At 39.7% G+C, this 21,644-nt stretch overlaps 1 protein-coding gene across 1 annotated transcript in view; it reads right to left on the reverse strand.

Annotated features, from left to right (window-relative positions):
• Positions 1–2,888: 2,888 nt before the first annotated feature.
• The window catches only part of LOC141741583 (cytosolic phospholipase A2 epsilon-like), a 33,508-nt gene continuing 14,752 nt past the window's right edge, over positions 2,889–21,644 (reverse strand). Inside the window, exons 7-21 of the mRNA XM_074582430.1 lie at positions 17,666–17,708; positions 16,994–17,057; positions 15,497–15,639; positions 15,246–15,335; positions 14,479–14,516; positions 12,692–12,827; positions 10,598–10,734; positions 9,141–9,363; positions 8,093–8,207; positions 7,223–7,360; positions 6,839–6,946; positions 5,801–5,992; positions 5,140–5,309; positions 3,968–4,154; positions 2,889–3,097 (exon numbers count right to left, since the gene is read on the reverse strand). Coding sequence (XP_074438531.1) covers positions 2,889–3,097; positions 3,968–4,154; positions 5,140–5,309; positions 5,801–5,992; positions 6,839–6,946; positions 7,223–7,360; positions 8,093–8,207; positions 9,141–9,363; positions 10,598–10,734; positions 12,692–12,827; positions 14,479–14,516; positions 15,246–15,335; positions 15,497–15,639; positions 16,994–17,057; positions 17,666–17,708 — 1,993 coding nt within the window. The remainder of the gene's footprint in view (positions 3,098–3,967; positions 4,155–5,139; positions 5,310–5,800; positions 5,993–6,838; positions 6,947–7,222; positions 7,361–8,092; positions 8,208–9,140; positions 9,364–10,597; positions 10,735–12,691; positions 12,828–14,478; positions 14,517–15,245; positions 15,336–15,496; positions 15,640–16,993; positions 17,058–17,665; positions 17,709–21,644) is intronic.

A 21,644-nucleotide genomic window follows, 5' to 3' on the forward strand; every position in this document is an offset into this window, starting at 1 on the left:
TGTGGAGATGGCTAGTGCCACCCAGGGCCCATCTGGCTGCCCAGGAGTGGACAACAAGGACCTCTTCGGCCAAGGACATCTGAACAAACCATTGTGCATAGAAAATATTTTTGTAGCTTTTCATTGCCTATAGGGAACATGTGAGTCTTTGCTTAATCCACATCAGAAAGAACTTTTTTTATCCCCATCTATCCTTCCATTTTGCTCAACTCAGGCAGCAAGTCATCTTCCAGCCAAGCTGTTATTGCAGACAAATATTGCATGAAACAATTCCCCAATCACCTGTTGAAACTGTAAGAGTTTCCATTCTACTGGCAAAGCTTTAAAAGCTCACTCATTTTCTCAGGTTTTTGTATTTTGTGCATCTGAATTAAGGTGCTTAAGTGAATGATCCCAAAGAGGATATATTTGGGAGGGCAAAATTAATGTTGAAATTAATGTTAATTATTCTTTGTGTTCTCACCTGTTCTTTATGTCCTCACATTTATAAGGCTTTACGGTGTAGAGCACTGCTAGCATCACGTGAGGTGGTCCCGGTCTCAATAAGGGAGTACACAAAATGAGTACACAAGACGTAACAAAATGGGAGATTTTTTTAAAAACATCATCCTTGCTATTATAAAATTTAACAGGAAAATCAAACTCAAAATAATCTCATTTCACTTTGCAATGAGTTGAGAACTGATTAATAAAGATAACTTCACAGACATGATATAATTTGAATTTCATAAAACATTTGGCATTTGAAAACACTCTAATTTAAGAACTAGATGCCACAAGCACCATTGAGGTGTTAAATGGATTAAGGATGGATAACTAACAGATCACAAAAAGCAGTAGTAAAGGAGGGAGTAGTCCCTCAGAGGGAATTATTCCTAAAGAGGTTGCAAAGAGCTCAGTTTTAAGCCTACTGCATGTTTTTATCAATGATAATGAAATTAAAATAAATAAATAAATAAATAAAAATCACTATTGACGCCCTGTTTCAAACAGGGGATATTTAAATATTGGGGAAGCTGAAGATAAGAGCCACAGAGTGATCTGAGAATAGGAAGAGCTCCCTTGGAGATGGAAAGGCAGGTTTCACATCAGCCAGCGTGACACAATGCAGATACACACCAATGCTGACTTGGGATGCAGCACAGCTATGTCAGTACAGTAATTAGTCATGGTTAGAAGATGGACCAATTAGCCCTGATGAAAACCAGGGTTAATCAGGCTCAGGCTGTGTCATGCACCTATCTGGCTTTTTCCCATCCTGTTGTTGAGTAAATTTCCCCTGTAACACAGACTGAAGCAACTTTCGTCCTGCTTTGTTTCATTTCCAGAAAAAAACCGAGATCCCATGAGCTGATATTCTACTGTTCTGGAGCTGAACCACAATTACAACTGCCTCAGACATAGAGGGCTAATAATCCTGATTTAAACATGCAGTACTATACCTGGAAAAAGGGTTATACTGTACCTTTCCAAGTGTTTCAAGTGCATGAAAACAATGAACATGCTCATAGGTGAAAAACATGGCCCACTCCTCCTCTTCCACTACCCAAATAAGCTCCAGGATGCACCATCAGCTGTTTTTTCCATAGGAAAGAAATTTTTTTCTCCCATCCATTTCCTAGAAGTTTGTTCCATACAAACAAATTTTTCACCTCTGAGCATAATCAAGACTCCGATCTCAACACAAATTCTGCCCTGGTGACTCAGTCTGAAGTGCATTGCAACAGTAAGAACCTTTTATTATCAAAGAGACGATAATCCCAAGCATTTTCTGAGATGCTGCGACCAGTCTCTTCATGTATCACAGCTCCAAAGTGCTGGGCTGCTATTGTGAAAGACTGAGCTTGTCATCTGCCTGTTGTAGAGCTGCAAGAAGAGAGTCCTCGGCAGCTACCTTCCCCCAGAAGGCCTCCAGGGCTTTTGATAAGAACCACTCTCTCCGGACAACCCCTGCAAAAAGACCATTTGCAGGAAAGTCTTGAACATTTGCAAAAAATATAGCTGGAAGGGAGCTCAAAAAGGCCCTTTTGCATTTACCATACTCTACGCAAACAGCTAGCGGCCGCTTCCCATGTTATGAAACACTGTGAGAAATTGCAAGGTAATCTTTCAGGAACATTCAAGGCAGGTGAAGATGAGTGACACAGGACAGTCAGCAGTAACTCCAAGAGAGAATGAAAGGAAAGTCAGGCAACATGACTACTATTTAGGCTGAATATAGGCAGTTCTGTGAATAGCAGATCAGAGGATTCATTTGACTATGTGAAACAAAGATGACCTGATTCAGGGGTATTTTTTTATTGGTGGTAAAAACTGTATAGATTTTTACAACAGTGACAGTAACTTGAGAAACTTATTTTCAAAGATTAGCGAAAAAAGCCAGTTACATAAAAACCTCATAGTGGACAGACAATCAAATCAGAATTACAACCTTCAGTGTGACAATAATTTAGATAAGCAAGACCAGCACAATGGATTAGCTATTTACCAGAGAAATTCCAGTTCAAGTGATTGCTGTTCTGCCAAATAGAAAAGAAATATGTAAATACTGGTTTGATACACATTTTAATGTGCTACATGTTTCATTATTATCTTACACAACACTATATTAATTTATACAGAATAATATTGCAATTGATGAAGTAAGAAGGTAACAAAACTAAACACAAATTTGCTGCTTTGAAGTTTGTTTTGGATTAAACCACTGGAAAATTCCAATCTGTTCATCTGAACAGTCACATAAATAGGATGAATTGAAGTCCAGCACATCCTCAGGATCATGTGATTTCTACTGCAAGTAACACTGCCAACATCAAACATCTCAATCTCACCAGACAATAGACAACCCAAGAAATACCACATGGAAGGTTAAAGCTAGCAGGCAGTGACTAATATTTCCGCTGCTTCCTCCGTGCCACTGCCAAGCGTAAGGCCTGAATTATCAACTTCTCATTATTCAGGACATTGTAATCAGTCAGTTTCACCAGTTTGTCAAAATTCTCTTCACTGAAACACACCTCCCTTGTCGTAAATGGGGAGAGGATAGTGGAGACATCAACTTTGCCTTCAGCCATCTCTTCAGGAGTCCTTTCCACACCTGAGGAACAAACCACAAGGGGATGCACCAATAAGGTTTTATTGCAGTATGTGGCTCTTATCTGTTGTTTGAGTAATTATAGGCAGAAAAGGGAGATTTGGAGGAAAAGATATGATTTGCCAGAGGGACAGAAAAGTAGCCTAGTAGCACCGTATTCTTCAGACTCTGGATCAAGCCTCGGTTCAAAAAAGATGTAAACCCAAACAACTGGGAATGAGAACAACACTGATTACCATCAGCAGCTGTGCTTGTAAACCACTCATTGGACAACAAAGTCTTTGTTACCCAAACTAGAAAAGTGGAAGCAAAAGGAAAACAAGATACTCTTGTACTGGATGAAATAACAACACTCTCATTGAAAGTTCAGGAGAAATGATGGCACTCAGGCAGAGGACATAGTTCATATTAAAAACAAAGACCTATGTCCACTCAGTCCCCAATCTGGGAGATTACTTTTAAATACGTGAACAAAGCCCAGATGAATGGGCTACCACCAAAAACCACATAAAGTTTTGCCTCCCTCTTTCTTGCAAGCAGTGGTGCATAACAAGCGCATGTTTGTCGAGTATAGTAGCTTGTGTTGAGGACCTGCCACCCTTGCTGTATGTATTTTGGGAGTTTTAACTTCATAGTATCTCTAGTAAGTCCTGTGAAGTAAATGCCTATTTTCATCTCAAGTGTATTAGGAAAGCTTCTGGAGTTCTCACAGTTCAGACAGAATGACACAGGCCAGTTATTTTTGTCAATGATGAGACCAATAATGCCAGCATTGGAAAGGTCAGAGATGACAGTGAGATGTTAGATACGAAATGGAGAAGACACACCAGGCAAGTGACTTTTTATTAAAATTGCTAGCCACAGATTACTCACCAGGAGCTTTATATTTCTTGAAGGTGTCATTTACTAAGGGGAAAAAGAGCACTGTTGGAGCTTGTGGACTATCAGCATCTTCAAACACATAGCATTCCTTCAAGTTTTCCCTGTCTTCCTCACTTATCTCAATTTTGGGAAATGGGATTCCTTGCCCTGAGATATACTTTGCAATCTGATCCAGAGGCTGGAGGAATGAATAAAATAAATAAAATTAATACAGAGAATCAACACTCAAAAAAGATCCAGAGACCTGGATTTTCTAAACGCTTGAATCTTTCTCTGGGAAGATGTTAAGTTTCAGATGGAAACAGCCATAACCACACCAGACATTGCAGCTTATCTTATTTTCTGTACTGCTTAAGGCAAAGCAAGAAAAGAGTCACTTTCTTTGGGCTTGCAAATGGAGCCAAAAGCCAAAGGACTGACTTTATAATTCCGATAAAGCAGGTTCAGAAGGGGAAGGCAAAGAAACTGCAAGAACAGAGAAGGAACAGGTCACTCTAGATTATTCTGCGTCATTGTCTTGACTTCTTCATTATTTACCACTTTCCCAATCTGTCCTCTGCATCATTTGTGATTGATTGATAATGACTCCCTATTAACAAATATATTTATCAACATACTTTATGACCTCATGAAAAAAAAACTTTAACAGCTATATTTACTGTAAGCCTATGTTTATTTTTATATTATTCTCATTATGTATGCAACACTAATTATATTATTTTTCATTATTAATCAATTCCGGCATCAGCCAGTACATTTCCCTAAGACTGATATGGGATAAACAGTGCAGAGACACATAGGTTTTCCCATTTAATCTGTTAAAGTATTGTCAGGACTTTCTATTGCTTCTGTAATTTGCTCATCTCAAGGATAACCAAAATCAGTATCAGAGCTCCAGAACATTCCTCAGTCTGCTCTTCAAAGGCTCTTGGATCCACTGTAGTGAAGACCTTGATGTTTTTGAAGTGCCTATATCCATCACTGTCTTCTAATTTCCTTCTTAGTTATTGAGAAATAAATCACCTAAAAATCTACATAATCAATCATACAATAATCATCTTATTCCCATTCCAGAACTGGAAAGTTAGTTGGTTTAACTGATGAGCGCTAGAAACCAAAAGACCACGGAGGAAAAAGATCACAGATATCATGGCTTTTCTTACCAGTGTCTGGGACCCTCCACTGTAATTTAAATGCAGGATGACATCCACCTCCCTCTTTGATCTCAAAAGTGGTGGGTAGCTGGTATTGATGAAAAACCCAGTGTCAACAAGGGAGAGTTCATCGTTTGCTGTTTCCATCAGTTTATTTGGGAAGGAGTCTATCACTGTGTCTGAAACACGAACATTTCTTGTTACAACAAATAAAAAAAAAACCAAACCAAGATTGACTGCTCCACTGCAGAAAGATAAAGAGGGAAGAATTGTGAATTTTGCCCCCCAATTTTCCCTGCCTTTCTTTGACTCACTAGCAGCACTAATTTACAGGAGTAAGCAACACACCACAGCTTTTTGTTTCCTTCCTTCCTGGACTTCTCAAGCATCTTTGGCCCTAAAGGGGAGATCCCTCCTGCCTCCTGAGGCTGAGCTCACCTTGTCCACTGGAACACAATCCCCAGAAAACCGAATTCAATTTCAGTCCTCATCCCTCCCCCAAAAAATGGTATGCTGTTCAAATCTATCTTTTATGTCTTCCATTTGTGGAAGGGAGAAGTGGAATTTTAGAAGTCAGTCTTGTCTCTCCCTCCTCATTGGAAATCCTAAATGAGTTCCCAAACCTAAACATCCTCAAAATGTTACTGAAAAACATGCTGAGTTACTGTGCCTTTCCAGGTAGAAAATCCTTCACTCTCCAGGTACTTGCTATGCATCTGGAAACCTCTGATAAAATTGGGATACTGTGCAATGGTTGGGCGTCCTGTTAGGACATCTCGCAGAGCAGAGGAGAGGGCGCTCGAGGGAGTGAACAGACATGTGTCTACCTCATAGGGATTCATGGACAGAAAGGGTTCTTCTGCTGCAAGAAGGAAAGAAGTTCTGAGTTTAGGACAGTTTTCTGAAATTATCAATATTTTTAAAAACGGAGTAACTAATAACCACAGTTGTCTCTATCCCCCACCCCCAGGGTAAATCAAGCATATTTATAAGCCTTTAAGGTCTGCGCTACCAGATAAAACTCAGCATTAGATAGTGAATTAAATCACAGCTACCTGCAGGCAGCAAGCTACCAGGCAACAAGCACCACCTCCCGCTTCAGCCTTCCTCAAATGATGCCAAGCTCTATTGCAGCGTGTGGTGCAGGGGAGAGCCACGTCCCAAAACAAACAGGAGGAAAACATTGGCCTTTGAACAGGACACCTTCAGAATATCACCCAGCTGCAACCATTAGGAAGTTAGGAGGCCAGTCACTCCAGGTTCCCCGTGCAATTAACAGCAAGAGCGAGCTTTCTCCATCGGCAGTTTAGTGGAGAAAACAGCCCTCTGCAAAAGATGTTTTCTCTACTGAGAGTATTAATGGCCAAGGAGAAACATATCCTAACTTAATAATCTGAAGATGTGCCCTTAATACAACATTACTTTTATATGCCTGCTGGAGACAGTTTTTGCATCTGTATGTCCTTTAGAGAAAGACATAGCTTAGCCAAAGCTTTGCCAAAGAAGTACAGTCTAGTTCTTCTAAATCAGGCAGAAAAATGTCTTAGCTGACATCTCTGCTTTGCTTTACTCATATCTCTCTCTGAATTTGACAGCATCTCTCTAGGCATCTGACCTCTACCAGAATATAAGCAATATATACTGGTGGTAAAAACAAAACAACAAAAAAAACGCCACACAAACTAAAACAAAACACAAAACATCTCACCAATATCGTTTACTTTGTCTCTGGTCCATCTACACCAGAAGTCCTCTGAATCAGTAGCCAAATTCCAGACATACATCACATCTATGGAAAATATACTGCTCCACATGCCTGTAATGTGAAAGAGAGAATAGAAACTGATTGATGAAGTAGTCTTGGAAGAATTTTAATTGACGCATACCTCCAGTCCTTCCCCTTAGAGACTTCCTTTCTGTCTAGATGGATGTCTTCATGGGCATACTTCCTAAGTATGTCTTTGCCAATGCAAACTCACACCTGCTCAACCTGTTTGCTGGTGTCTTCCCAGGACTGTCCACCACACACCATGTGCTCACTTGTGCCAGCTGCCTCTCGAGTAGGCCACCTTTCCCTCTAGGCAATAGTCACCTTGCATGTAGCAGATCCGAGCCTCTGAGAGCCTCTTCACTAGCCTTCCCATAAAGAATTCACTTCCAAAATGTTCTGCGCGAATAGACGCTCCATATTTCAGGAGACCAACTTCATAAGGAGTGAACTCCAGCCACTCTACGGCGACAGCAGCCAGATCATGAAAAGGCAATAATGCGTTAAGCATAGCTAAACAGAAGAGTACTAGAGAGCAGGAACAAATCATGAGAAAGACATCGGCTAGTTCATAATATGCTGTTCATCAGCTATAGCAGTACTGTCCTGAGAGAATATACGTCTTTTGATACAGCAACCGCCAGCAGAAGAGCCCTGGTCTGAATGAAATCATAAGCATTCTGTGCAGATAATCTTACCCAAAAGCACATGTTGCTCAGTTATATCTTGTTCCCTTAAGGGCATCAGTGACACAGAGCTTAGCATTCACCTGGTGTCATGTACTCAGCTGCTCATATTGAAAAAACACTATGAAAATTAATACTAGAGAAAATAGTGATTTTCTTGCCACTGGGCCCAGAAATTCCAAGTTGTCCCTTTAATTGTTCAAAATAAGACCACGTGGAACCACCATAACAATTGGTTTCATTACAAGGTTTTTGTGAGTTTGGCATCTTCCATGGCATAAATATATTTTTGCTTCTAGCAACATAGAGAACTCAAATTCTAAAGACTAAACATGTTTGGATTTTTTATTTTTAAGTGTTAGTCTCTATTATGTGAAATTTGAAATGGTTTTTTTTGCTGTTAGAATGAAAGAACTCTTGTGTTATTAAAGCTGATTACATACATTTGGTCTTAGTTCGGATTACTTAAATTATAAAGTTATTAAGAAATGTGGATCATAACCATTACCTCTGAACGCCTGAGCACTATAGCTGGACTTGAGGTTGATGGCCACATAGATGGGCAGCGGGTTCTGACCATTATCCACAGCCTGCCGTTGGTCTGAGAGCCTATGCTCGTCTTTCTGGTTTTTAAAAAAGGTTAATGGAATGAAGTGAAAAACAACTTGTACTTGAAACAATATAGTATGAATTATGAGCTTTATCCTGATTCTCCTTCCCATTCTCAGCCCACTGGATTGTGCAGAAATATCTGCCATGGCATATTCCAAACTTGGCAAGTATCCCATGAGCAGCAGCTACACCCTACATGGGTTCTTGGATTTTGAGATATGCAGAGAGGTTGACATTGACTGTAGGTTCAGCAAGGAAAAAAAACACATTCCCAGGAAGAAATATGTGGCTAAGTGAAAGGTAAAGTACTTTCCTTGGCTGGATCTCAGGGAACAGAGTTTATCACATTTCAATATATTTTGCAAGTATATTCATATGCCAGAATATATTCTGCTGCACTTGACAATTTAAAACTTCCTTGCATAAATATAAACTAGAAGGAAACTACTTAAGTTGTACTATTTTTAAAGTACCAAAATTTCTATCACTCTTTCTTAAAACTTGATAACATATTTACAGAAGGGTCTTTCCTGCTATTTGGATCATCTCCATATGCAGTCTATAACTAAGTCTCTTTATAAAGGCATATATTCATTTATGCTAGTGAAGTAAATTATTTCAAAATTTTAAGTGCCTCTTCTAGTCAGAACATTTCATGTCCAAAGTGATTAGTTTACACCTCAAAATAATTTTTTTTTCAGAATTTTTCTTTCTTTAAGAAGAAACAACACCTTTGACCGCAATGCCACAGCTCCTCCAGTTCAAGGTCAACCTCACTTTAAAACAAGAGTAGTCTTTTAATAATGGATCTGAATATACAGAATTTAATCACCACTAAACCAACTATTTGTATTAGTAGTACTGAATGGCATCCCAGGATTTATTTTCTTCTCCTTTATAGCTACAGAAGTTCATCAGTTTTCTGGAAAAAAAAGGATTAATACCTTATCATGTAGCATGGATTCAATGACAAGCCCCCAAAGGTCTATGAAAGAAGTGTTATGTCCTTCTTTAGTCCTCTCCATCAGGTCATTATAATAGTACTTAAGACAATCCAAAGAAAAACAGCAGATCTTGGATTTGGTTACATGTTTGCGAGCTTCATTGATTGCATCCTCCAGATATTTTTGTGACCAATTAGCATCTTCATATAAGTTTGCCATTGTCCTGAAGAAACATTAGAAGAAAATAATGAAAGAGAACTAATGCTGTGGTTTGGCTTCAAAGAACTTTTGTGCAACCTCTTTGCCTGTTTCTCAATTCATAAGGGGTTCACAACTGAAAATTAAACACACCCGAAATACTCTCATTTCAAAAGCAAACAAAACCTTCAAGCTCTCATGGTTTTGAGGATAAAAGTTTATGTGTGTGCAAAAAAATCATCTGCAAAATTAAATGGGAAAAAATCTGCCCAAGATTATTAAATACAAAGCCCACGAGTCCTCAGAAAATCCATTTCTTGGAAGGTGGGAATTATTCTAGGGAGCAGTAACTACTAGCTTGCTCTAGTCTCGTATTTCTTGCCAGTATCTGCTACTGGCTACTACTAGTGAGACAAACAGTCAGTTCCTGGGTCTTGGGCACATCCTGGTATGACCATTCTTACTTGTCCTCTTGAAATCATAAAATCATAACACAGACAGGTACACTCAGATCTCCACATACATACAGAGAACTTAAAAGAATTTCAGCAAATACTTAGACAAACCTGCCATTAAGGTTTGGACTTACATAAGGACTGACACACAGTTCAGCACAAAAAAACTGTCTCCACTTCCAACCAGGTGTAGAGGAGTGGAGCTACCTGGAACCCACATGATCAAATACTTAAGTTATTTAAAATATGACCTCTTCTGCCATATGCCCACTGGGAGAAGAGAGGACCTTATAATGAGCTACCATAGCTGCAGTCTCTCCGAGGTCAGTAACTTGGCATCATTTGTTGGACTGTCTATGACAGTATTAATTGCACTAGCCCCAAATACACCTTTTACCAGAGGGAGATGCACTCTAAATCCAAAATGGAAGTGAGAATAACCAGCAAATGGCAGGCATAAATTCTTCTTCCCATCTTTCTTCAATTTCCAGTCTAAAGTCAAATTCGTTGCATTCAGTCTAAGGTACAATTGATAAAATATGAAAAGGTAATAGAGCATTTACATGAAAATACCAGGCACAGACTGTGTCAGTGTGGTGACAAAAGCAGCTGATGAACATGACAATTGATGTCTTATTCAGTATGTTTTGCTCCTTCGCTCTAGGTGGACACAGAGTAGATTGTGGGGAAAAGGGAAATGCTTTTGATTTACTAAGTGCCATATAAGCTGATGTTGCTGTACAAATAGTCGACAGCATTCAGCAAAGAGAGTGCAAACATAAACCTTGTTTGGGTCATTCTCACCATGTGGTACCCGATAAACCACCGATGTAGGAAATGCAGTCTAAGAGATTGAGTTTCTGGAGACCCAGCAGGCTGCCATACATCGCTGTCAGCGATCTCGTCCCTCCTCCGGTTGTCGTGATGGCCACCACAGGCACCTGTTCAACACAGCAAGGCAGAGTGAACGAAAGCCATGCATGTGTTAGAGACGAGCAATCCTTCTTACTGCAGCAATCAGATAACAGGTTGCAGGGTATTGATACAAGCAGTGACGTTACTTCCTGCAAAAAGGACGTGATTGTTGCAAAAGGCTTCTGTTGCCACCACCTGACTGATAGGAGAAGGAAGGTTTTTATTTTACCCACTCAGATCGGGTGGATGGGAGGCTGTTTACTTAATATATAATTGGAAATCAACCTCATCACCCTGGAATTCTCAAAGTGTATTATTAGAATCCATCATAGAAAACACAGGATTTACCATGCCGGAGCAGATTAGGGATCCGTGATTATGCCTCTAACAATGACCAGCGTCTCAGAAGAACGCACAGCACCCTGTAATCAGCCAGACCGCACAATAGCCGAAGCCTTCCTGGCCTCAGGCCACTAATTACTTTATGTCCTGAAGCACAATCATCAATAGGGTTTCCCCCCTCCAAGGTCCAAGTGTAATTGAAGAGACAGACTATTCTTCTCTTAATCTTTTCCTGATGAAGTACACCCTTTGCTTCCGTTAGTCTCTTGAGTTGTGTGGATGCCTATATGCCCTGTGGAAAATGTCTACCTTTTAAGTATTAACTTCAAATTTCATCAAGTGATCTGCTGTTCTAAAGTCAATAAATAGACCTGGAAGAAAAATATTTCTCGCATTCTATGAAATTCAAAAATAAAATCAATAAAAAAATACGATGTTCTTCCTACCCTAAACTTGATAAGAACTTAAAATCTAGGAAATTTTATGAAATGATAATGAGGAAAAATCTGATGATCTCTACTAAATTTAGAATAATTTCAAAATGTTACGTTTTGGGTTTTACCTTTTCCAACCTTTTTCATCATGAATTAAAATTCTAATGACACATTTGAACAGAAAACAAAAATAAGTCAGTTAACAAGAGAGAGGGGATATTTTTTTTTTTTTCCACAATTTTGAAGTTAAATACATGGATAGTAGAGCCAGAGTAATTAGACCTTTTCAAAAAACAGCCTTGGTGTTACCATTTTGGTCTTACCATGTCAAACACTTTTCTATGCATCAGGGAACACTTAGACAGCTAAGTAAAAATGTTCTTTCCAGTTTTCTTGAACACTTTATTTCCTATACTATTCTCTGCTCTGAAATCCAAAATATGATTATTTTTTTTTTAAATCTGTACGTTATCCACTGCACTATTTCTTTTAATTGTCAGCTAAAGAGGATTCTTGTTGTTGGTATGTCTGTACTTTTCTGATTTTCGACAACCCAGCTAGACATAAGCAGTTACAAGACTTATGACTGAATTATGGAGGCTCGAGCAGGGGCTACAGTGATAAAGCTACACTTTTAGTCAGCTATTTCATCTATACAACTCAACGATGCTGTAAGATTAACTCTTCTTTTCCAGCTTGATAGTTTTATTCTAGTAGTCAGTTTTCCCAACAATACACCTTTTCTGCTGCAGAAACCACCTAAATTATTTTTATTCAGATGTCTGTGTGAAAGTTTTTGCCTCCTCCCCTCAAAATCCTTTACAAATGCCATGACCACCACCTTGCCTCTGTTATGGAGCTGAGGCACGCTGTTTCCCAGGCAGCATGTCCCAGCAGTTCCATGTCTGCCCACTATAAATTTTCCTCCTGAGACCCACGAGGAACATCAAGAATAAACAGGAATGGGTTGAACTGAGGAGCTGTTGAGAAGTTTGGGGGGGGCAGGGGGCTGTAAAGATATCCCGCTTTCCCCACTCCGCCGTGAGAACCAGCTACTTCTTCTCTTGCTCATCTCTTGCCCTAGGTGGCCAGGCCTGCCCCAGAACAGCAGGATTGATTAAGCTGTTTTTTTCATTTGTGGTTTCAACTTGTGAGCCAGGCCCTGATCCCCAGAGAGGAGCTGCTACCAGGGAGTGTATTGGCTTGCCTCATGCTCTTTCAGATCTTCCTCCAAATGAAGAATCTTTTTCAGAGCAGCAGCAACATATTTCTTCCTTTTCCACAAGAACTCCTGCTCTTCCGTGCACAGGTTAAACCCCAAGCGCACATCCAGGTTTCCTGAGCTGGAATAGGCAAAGGGACAAATCAATGGTACATGTAATTTATAGCTGATTTCAAGACCTGTAGGGCAGGTAGTCAGAAAACTCCACAAATCCTCTGCAAAACAAGCTATTTCCAAGTCTGCATATTGATCAAGAAACAGAAGAAAAAGGAGCATTTCTATTGCCAGCAAGCAGTAGTAGTAAGACGAAGAGGAGTTTTCAAGGTGCTTTAGATTTCTTGTGGACACAGACAGAAAGACAAGACACACAAGCCAGGGAAAAATCACCTAAAGGGGTAATTTCAGGAGTACTTTTTTTCTGTATGCATTTCTTTTTGTCACCGTGACATCCTGGAAACTCAAGTGATGCCACCATCACCCGTTCTCAGGTTTTGACAGCTCACTAGCGGTATTTAAAGTGAAGGTCCTAATGAGAGCTCGAACTGCAGAGCAAGTCCTGCAGCATCACCCCCTGCTCAGCCTCTGTCCTGTGAAATCCAGCCTTTCACCTGTGTGCTGAACAGATTTCTAGATAAGGATTTGCAAGCTTCATCCTGCAAATATATAAGAATATCCATCAGTTTTTCCATGTGGGCAACCACATTGAATTTTCTCCCTTGAGAAATGTGAAGCACAAGCCATAAAACTTGCAGAAAAAAAAAAAAAGGTACAAAACCAATCAAATAGTAGCTAATGTTTTGTGCCTTCAACAACACAAATACACTTGTTACTGAGAAGAGCACTCAATATTGACCAAATCTTCTGGTTCATATCACCCTCTGGTGGCTGCAAATTCTATCCTGAACATTACTTTCACCAGTATTTCACAAAATGAATGTTTCAAGGGTTAATGGTAGTAACCTCTGTTCTCCAGGAAATTTTGAAAACAGAGTAAGGTCAATTCATCGACCTTATAAAAAACAAACAACTTTTTTAGCGGTAGATTAAAACTTCTCTTCCTCTTTCTGTAAATTTGTATCCGTTAGATTTACATTTCAATATATTTTGTTATGGGCAGAGATTGAGCAGGTGGCTCTTCTTCCTGTGCTCTGAGTTTCACCTACATAAACCGCTCCCATGTTTTCAAAATCCACCTTGCTTCCCTTCCGTATATCACACAACAGTAAGGATGCTGCCAACCACATGAAGTTTTCAGCTGTATCCTAAAACCTCACTGTCTTCGATTTCACCTGTCACTGGTGCAACCCTGTCCCTTCGAGCAGGCTGGCAGAGGTGCAGCTGGTCAGACCTCAGCTCCCATTGTGCTGGGTGAAGGGGGAGAAGGGGCAGAAGCTGGGCTGCCCTGTGTTTGTTTCAGTGACTTTGCAAAGTTAAAGAGGAACAGGGGTTATTTCAGTCATGATGCAGATCTAAATATTGGCGTAAGTGGGCAACAAAATTAATATGCGAGAGTAGTGCGGTTTCACTCACGACTAAGAATAGTAGTCATAAAATGGGCTAATTTACTCTGAAGAAACCTACCAAGGCTCAAACTCTCACTGAACTGCGTGATCCTGTAACTGCAGCAGACTTGCGCTTACCTCAGGCACCACATGAGTACAGGACAAAGCACTCACGTGGCGTGTGTCCATCTCTCCACCTAGCACAGAAAAAAACCTAGATAACTAGTTTACAGTAATCCTGGATGATAGGACAAAAAGAGGCTATCTTACCATTTTCTTGCTGTCAAGCACAAGTGAAAGGAATGATCCTAGAAATCCAGAGAATAAAGCTAATTACCACCAGATTTTAAAACACTTCTTTCCTTCAGGCTCAGGCAAGGCTCGTTCAGTAAGAGAGGAGGTTCTCAAATAAGAATTCACATGGCTAAGGATATTATTTTGGTACAATTAACCAAAGCCTCAGTCCCTGCTGTGGAATCAAATTCTCTCTTATCTAACCAGGCTGTCTGTTTGGGGCAATTAGTGAGCCACCAGCTTGCATGTTACACCAGCTCACGGTGTGCACACTTAGAAGGAGCAACAAGAATGAGAGAAGTTAACTTCTTTAAAAAAAGAAAAAAAAATACATACAAAAGCACTTCCAACATCAATATTAGACAAGTTAAGATCTGAATTAAGCTCGTATTCTGGATTGTATTTTTTAAAACTAGCCATTCTGGAATTACCCCAATACCCAAAAAGAAATTTTGGAATGCATGCTCATAAGACAGTCATTTTTGTTCCTTGAAACCACTTAGTTCTAATTTTGGGATGCAGGTTTGCAATGATTTTCTTATTATAACTATTGTTAACACCCGCTTCCTTAAATGTGAATATGACAGTCTTTCTTTCTTTTTTTTTTTTTTTTTAAAAACATTTTCAATAAACAGCTGTACAGTTTTACACAGTGATTTTGTTCACTTGGTAACTTCATTTCTGGCAGGACAATATTAAACACATTGGTAAAATATTTCTTTCAAAAGGTTCACAGCACTCACCTCTTCTACTATTACTTCCTTCTGCAAAGGGAGTGAATTCAGGGGGAAAGAAAGGATCCCGGATTTCTCCGTTTCATTTTTATCTGCCAACTGAAACAATGTAAAAAGTAGTAGGCACGGACACGTGAAAGGTTTGTCATCTCTAGAACTTCTCCTATTAAGAGGGCTAGTTCAGTTGACCGGTTACATTAACACCTTCTTCTAATGTCATTGTGGTTAACGATAACATAATGGTAACGAGGGGAACGTACCTCTTCTGGTAATGTGACATCCAGTCTTGTCTGCTCATTTATAATGCAGTGAAACACGATGATCCTAAGGCTGGAGTCAGAGTCCAGAGAAAGCTTCTGGCTTCCTTCATGTGATCCTTTCACTGTAAATGTAAGCTCCTGATCTAGACATAGAGGCAGGGAATAAAGAGAATTTTAACTATTCCAAGCAAACGCACGTAACTAATAAACAAAATCCGCTTCTGCTCTGCATGGTTTTTGTCTGATTTTCCTTACACCACGATGATTAATTAGACTTTGGATGGCCAAAACAGATTGAAAACGGCTATAAAACATCTCGGTGGATCTGTATTAATCACTAATATACAGAAATAACATATTTTTTAAATATTGTAGCATGCTATTTGGTAGGAGCTTTCTATGAATAAATAAAACTAAGATTTATATTTAAAGGAGTGTCAGTTTAAAGGCCTTTTGGATTAATCACAGTGAATTTATTTGATAGCAGTCTGTTCTGGTTCACCGCGTACATTTTATTGGATGTTGTGTCTGCTACAATAGTCGAATGATTCAAACGCAAACATCCAACGGGCTACTTGACATTTGCCCTCAAGTCAGCAAAACTGAAACGACCTGCCAACCCAAAGGCTGCGCTCCTTGGACAGAAAAGCCTTTATGTTTGCAGAGAGATCGTACGCTGTTCCCTGGCAAGATCAGGGCCAAGAGGTACATAATTTTAGGCCACTAACCTTTCCTCCTCATGTTACATTTCAGTCTAAAACTTGCTGTAATGCAACTCAGCCATTGCTATCATTTGCTTCATAAAGGTCAATTTTCCATTCGTGAATTTTCTCAAAACGGACACGATTTTTTGAGATTTTCCCCATGAGCAGCTTTACACAAGCTACTATTTATTTGAATTAACTTAAAGACTAGTGAAGAGTCCTGCTATATTTATTAGAGCTACATTTTACAGCCAAAGTCCTGATTCAGTGATGGTTTGCATTTTGTGCAGACCCCTTTGATGATACAGTTTTACATTTAAACTTAAGAGCTTAAGTTTACTATTTTTACTCAAGCAACCAAAAAAAAAATAAAATCTCTTTCAGAACCCTGAATGTGCAGAAACTTTGTACATACTCAAACCCAAATTAAACATACAGGATAAGACTTCTACATTTTAATTATAAGATGGTTTTAAAAGAAGATCCAACTTAGTTAAAAATGTTCATTTTGAACAAGCAACAAACAAAGAGAACTAATATGATTTTTTCCAAGTTTTTAATACTAGTATATATGGCTCTGTTTTTGCATCAATTTAAGATATGCCTCGGAACTAAATACTTGACTAACTTGAATTTTGACAGATACAATCTTTCTGCAAGATGGGGCATGGCAAAACTAAGTATTATGTGAAACCGCTAAAGTAACAAGCACAACAGATTATTAATTTTCAACATCTTTACAATGGCTGAATCACAACACAAAAACAATAGGTTAATGGAGCAATAACCTCACTTGTGGATTGCTGCGGCAGGTTCCCCGTATCCACTCTAACCTCCAAACAGGAAACCTCGCGTGCCTGTAGCAAGAGAGGATAAATGATGACTGAGAGAAGTGTAAATGTCACGGCACGCGATTCATACTGTTCTCAACCAACCCCTCTAGTTTATCAATGAGTAACACAATTACTATCTCTTACTATGCCTTCTGATAACATGAGGGCAATAGTGCTGTGGTATTTTTTTTGAAGTTTGAAAGTAAAGAGGAACAACTCATGAGCTGCTTGAACTTGGAGAGACAGTTAAGTAAAGAAGATGAGACCTATTCAAAATAATAGGCATATTGACATATGGGAGTCTTCTTACGAGCGTTTTATCATTTTGTCCGTTAACCCCTGATAGTTCTGGGTGTAACGTGGGAATAATGGGTAGGAAATTCAAGTTTATAGAAGAAAGTAGGTGGCACATGCATGCTGACAGCAGCCTCACAGCATGCCTTTGCAGAGGGCAGCACTGCAGTGGAGTGGTGGGAAAACAGTGATCCTTAGTGCCAACAACAGATCCTTTTTCTCAGTAGGACAGTTTGGCTGATAGTACTCGCTTTGGGACACAGCTCAATGTTTCCAGACTTAAAAACATGAAAACTTGTTATGCAGGCACAGGAAAGATTTTAAGAAATATACATTACCACTAGTACTCCATTGGTAACGATGCCATCGGGATAGTCCAGGCTGAAAAATATAATGGAAAATATATGTCATGGGTGGGACAATTCAGACGAATATTTAAGTGTATGAGTTAACACATTACTCATTTTCCCCCTCCATCAACTTTGACATTTCTGACTTCAACATTCTCACTCAAAAATACTTTAAAGCTTTTATCAAGTATATTTCTAGATGACAAGCTGAGTTGCAAGTTTTTCCATCCGCCCATGATAGAATACAAAGTCAGGCTTTTATTCCTGGGGTTTGTCATACTGACTTTAGTGACCACGTAATGAATTTTGACACAGGACATACTGAGTTTGAGGAGGGAGCTGGAGGCTGTTACATCCATCTTGATTGTTTTGATCATAATACAGTTTGACCCAAAGTTTTGTATTCAAAAAACTAATACACTTGTCTAGATTTCCACAATTGACCAAAAATTACCATAACAGCGGAAGAGACTGTACTCGCCTCATTGAAGTTATTTGCAAAACAGATATGAGATGTTAATATATCACTGGATCCATAGATGTGTTTCCACTTATACAGCTAGGGGCAGAAGTGGGTTCATATACTGGCAGATGCCAATTTTTATACTCTTAAATATTTTTCCCTCAGAAAAATCAGGCAACGTCTCATTAAGGATATCTTCTAATTTACCTTTTTATTAAATTGCAGAGGGAAATTCATATAGTATTCTCCATAACCCAGATTAGTCCAAAGGGAATGCACGCATACATAAAATCATAAGGATTGAGCACCAACTCCTCAACCTGCTGCAGATGGTACGAGTTGTTTATTCAGACTTTACAAGTTATGGATTATACACTCTGTAGTCTCACATAGTTATATAATTAAGTATTTCGTCTTAGCTGAAACCAATAAAGCAATATGCTTCCTTTAAAATCAGATGAATGGCATTGTTGTTATCCATTTTAAGAGAAGGTTTATCAAAGCTCATAAACAGTTTAAAGTTTAAATTTCCAAATCAGTATTTTCCTTTAAGAGAAAATTTGCATTGGCTAAATACAGTACAGAACACTCAGAAACAACTTTCCAGTAAAAACAAAACAAAACAAAAGCAAACACTACACCACCACCACCCTTCCCCCCCTCCCCGCAAAACAGTTATACACTGGAAAAAAGAGTTTTACCTAAGAATTTTGTAGGTTCTTTTTTTTTTTGGAAAGTGTGTTTCAAAAGAGTTCAAAGAACATTGGTCAGTAATGGGCAAAAAATACTCTGTGTTTCCACCTGCATGCAGGGAAATGGGGTTAAGTACTACACAAGTTTTGTTCCAGACCCAAATTTTGCACTTAATTGCTATTTCATAGTCAAATAGTTGTAACATTACATGATGTATGGTGTCACTATCCTCAATACTTCATTAAAGAATAAAGGAAAGCAGGGAAGGAGCATGGTGGATAATAGAAGACCTGAGTCTGAATAGCCTGGTGAAACGAAGGTGGAAAGACAGAAAAAGATGTCTTTTTATAGAGGTAAATATCCAATAAAGTGTAGTATTATTTGAGCTATTGGTATCAGCAAAGTATAAAGTTAGACTGATAATTATGAGTTCAAGGCATGACCTTCAAACAGGGAGGAAGAACCTGTATTGTTGGATAGAATGGCTTGTAAGGCTCCTGGGAAGAACCAGGACAACACAGGCATTGAGCACCAATGCCTGAGATGTCCCTCTTGGAGCATCACCTCTGTGGACACTCCTGTGAGGAAGCCCAGGTGCGGTCACTTGTTGGTTACTCTCCACACGGCACTTCCAACTTTTACATCCTGAGTTTCAAGGCTTCTGTTGGCTAGAAACCCAGCTGAGCTGGGTGCAGAAGAGCTCTTACTATTCAGGTTGGCAGACGCCTTTGAATATTTTGCCTTGCTTTGGAGCACTGAATAACGTCCACTTCTCAGGACTAGCTGGTAACTTCCCTGACAACCAACCTGCTACTAGACAGCCCTCGTTACCCGTACTAACAGTTCTGTCCTCTCCTGCATCACAGTTTGTGATGTATGGCCTTTCCTAATGCAGACTTCAGTTTTACTATGACAACTAGGAGCTTGTCGTAGCCTGCAGCAGGAGAAGCCAAGAACAGAGGCCCTGGGCATCCTTCCCCACTAAATACCCATAGAAGGGATGCCTAACACTGCAGTGGACTCTGTGAGCCCAGAGGTCACTTCACAACACCTGGTTCACCTCAGACTGCCTTCTCCTCCTTTTTAGATCATGCCTGGTTTATAATGAGGTGAGCAGTATTGTATGGGAAGCTACAGTCACACAAATTCACATATTACAGTTCACATTTTGAGTAGGCAACCGTGCTCTGTTTCCCCAGAGAATTTGGATTTTTTGATACTTATGTAGAAATTTTTAATTCTTTTTTGACAGATCCAGCTTCCCCTTTGTTTAGTAGCTTCCACATAGTGCAGGCTGCTTTTCCAAACTTTCTGAGAACCTGAGAGAACCATTGGGCATGGTACTTCTTCAATAAAGAAAAGTGTATTTGCCTCCAAGATTCTTTGGTTGTCGTTTTCCTTCACTTAAAACTTTTGCCTTAAGTGCTCCCTGAGGCCCTGTGACTTCTTGCCACAAGTACAAATACGAACAGTACATTTGTCCCCTCATGGATGGAGGCTCAGGCTACTCAGAGCTTCCCCAGCAGTGCCCAAACCAAATGGCTAGCATGATCTGCTGGTCCCTCCCCGCATGGGGGAAATTTCTCAAAATAACGCAGCAGAACTACAGAAAGAAAAAAAGACTTTTATTTTCTAAAAATCATGCTTTTGCCGTATTTTAATAATTAATATTTAACTTTTATACAACTTTTTGTACACCTATTTACATTTGTGTGTGTTAAGTGGGCTTTGTTTTAAACATCATCTTTCACATTTGAAAAAGAAAAGGGTGGGGAAGCTGAGATGAAAGCTTGTGTAAGAGTGGTTCTTCATTCTTCTAAGAGTTGTTTGGGATGTACGTCCTCAGCTTGGGACATCTGAAAGATAGAAACATGCCAAAAAGATCAGCAGACCCAACAAATACCCTGGGTCCCTCAGACATCTCCTTGGAAATTCAAAGTACCTTTTAGTGCACCAGAAGTCTCTTTGGGGCCTCTCAGTATCAGGCATGGGCTTCAGAAGTCAGAGGGGAAGGGGATGTTAAGGGAGCGAAGCCACCTAGTCCAGCGGGACCCCGTCCCTGTAGCAACTCGTAGAGGCTCATGCTGATGCTGGACTCTACCAGGGGAAACACAAGGGAGAAAGCGCACGTTACCATTGATAATCACCAGAAAATAACACAAAAAGCACTAAAGTACTCAAATCGGCAACCTGTGTACAACGACCTTACCTTTTCTGTCACTGCTGCTCGAGGGCAGCAGCTGTCATGCCAGCTGGGCTCGTATTATGGGCCCATAAAACATTGGGCAGGCGTTTGCAATCCCTTGGATCAGTTGCTGGTGAAAAGGCACTTGGAGGAAGGAGCATGCCTTCCTCTCTGTGTCGTTAGGATACACGGTCTGGCTCTCAGTGCCTGCCACAGGTAGTGGCAGCAGAGAGGTGAGCGTTTGCAGGTACTGCAGGAGTGGCGTAAGAGTGAGGCAAAACTAGAGAGGGTATTTGTCTCGCAGTTGTGGAAACCAGTCTACCAAAGTGAAGGTTTTCTTCCATTTTAAATAAAAGATAATGGGAATGCAAGCGGGAACAAATTCCATATAGCCCGCCAGTGTATCATGATGAAATTTTTACAATGTTCTTTGGTAAAAGTGACACAAAACACAATTTTTGCAGTGAGGTCAATAAGCAAGCAAAAATAAGAGTGACAAAGCCACTATTGTAGGTGCAACCCAGGAAACTTTCTTGGCCTGGTGTTACACTTCACGTGGGATATTTTTCATGTGTAATGCTGGAAAGAAAGAACAGGCTAATACAGTAAATCTTCCTATTGGTAAA

This window comes from Larus michahellis, chromosome 4 (assembly GCF_964199755.1).
Source record: "Larus michahellis chromosome 4, bLarMic1.1, whole genome shotgun sequence".
Taxonomy (NCBI): Eukaryota; Metazoa; Chordata; class Aves; order Charadriiformes; family Laridae; genus Larus; species Larus michahellis.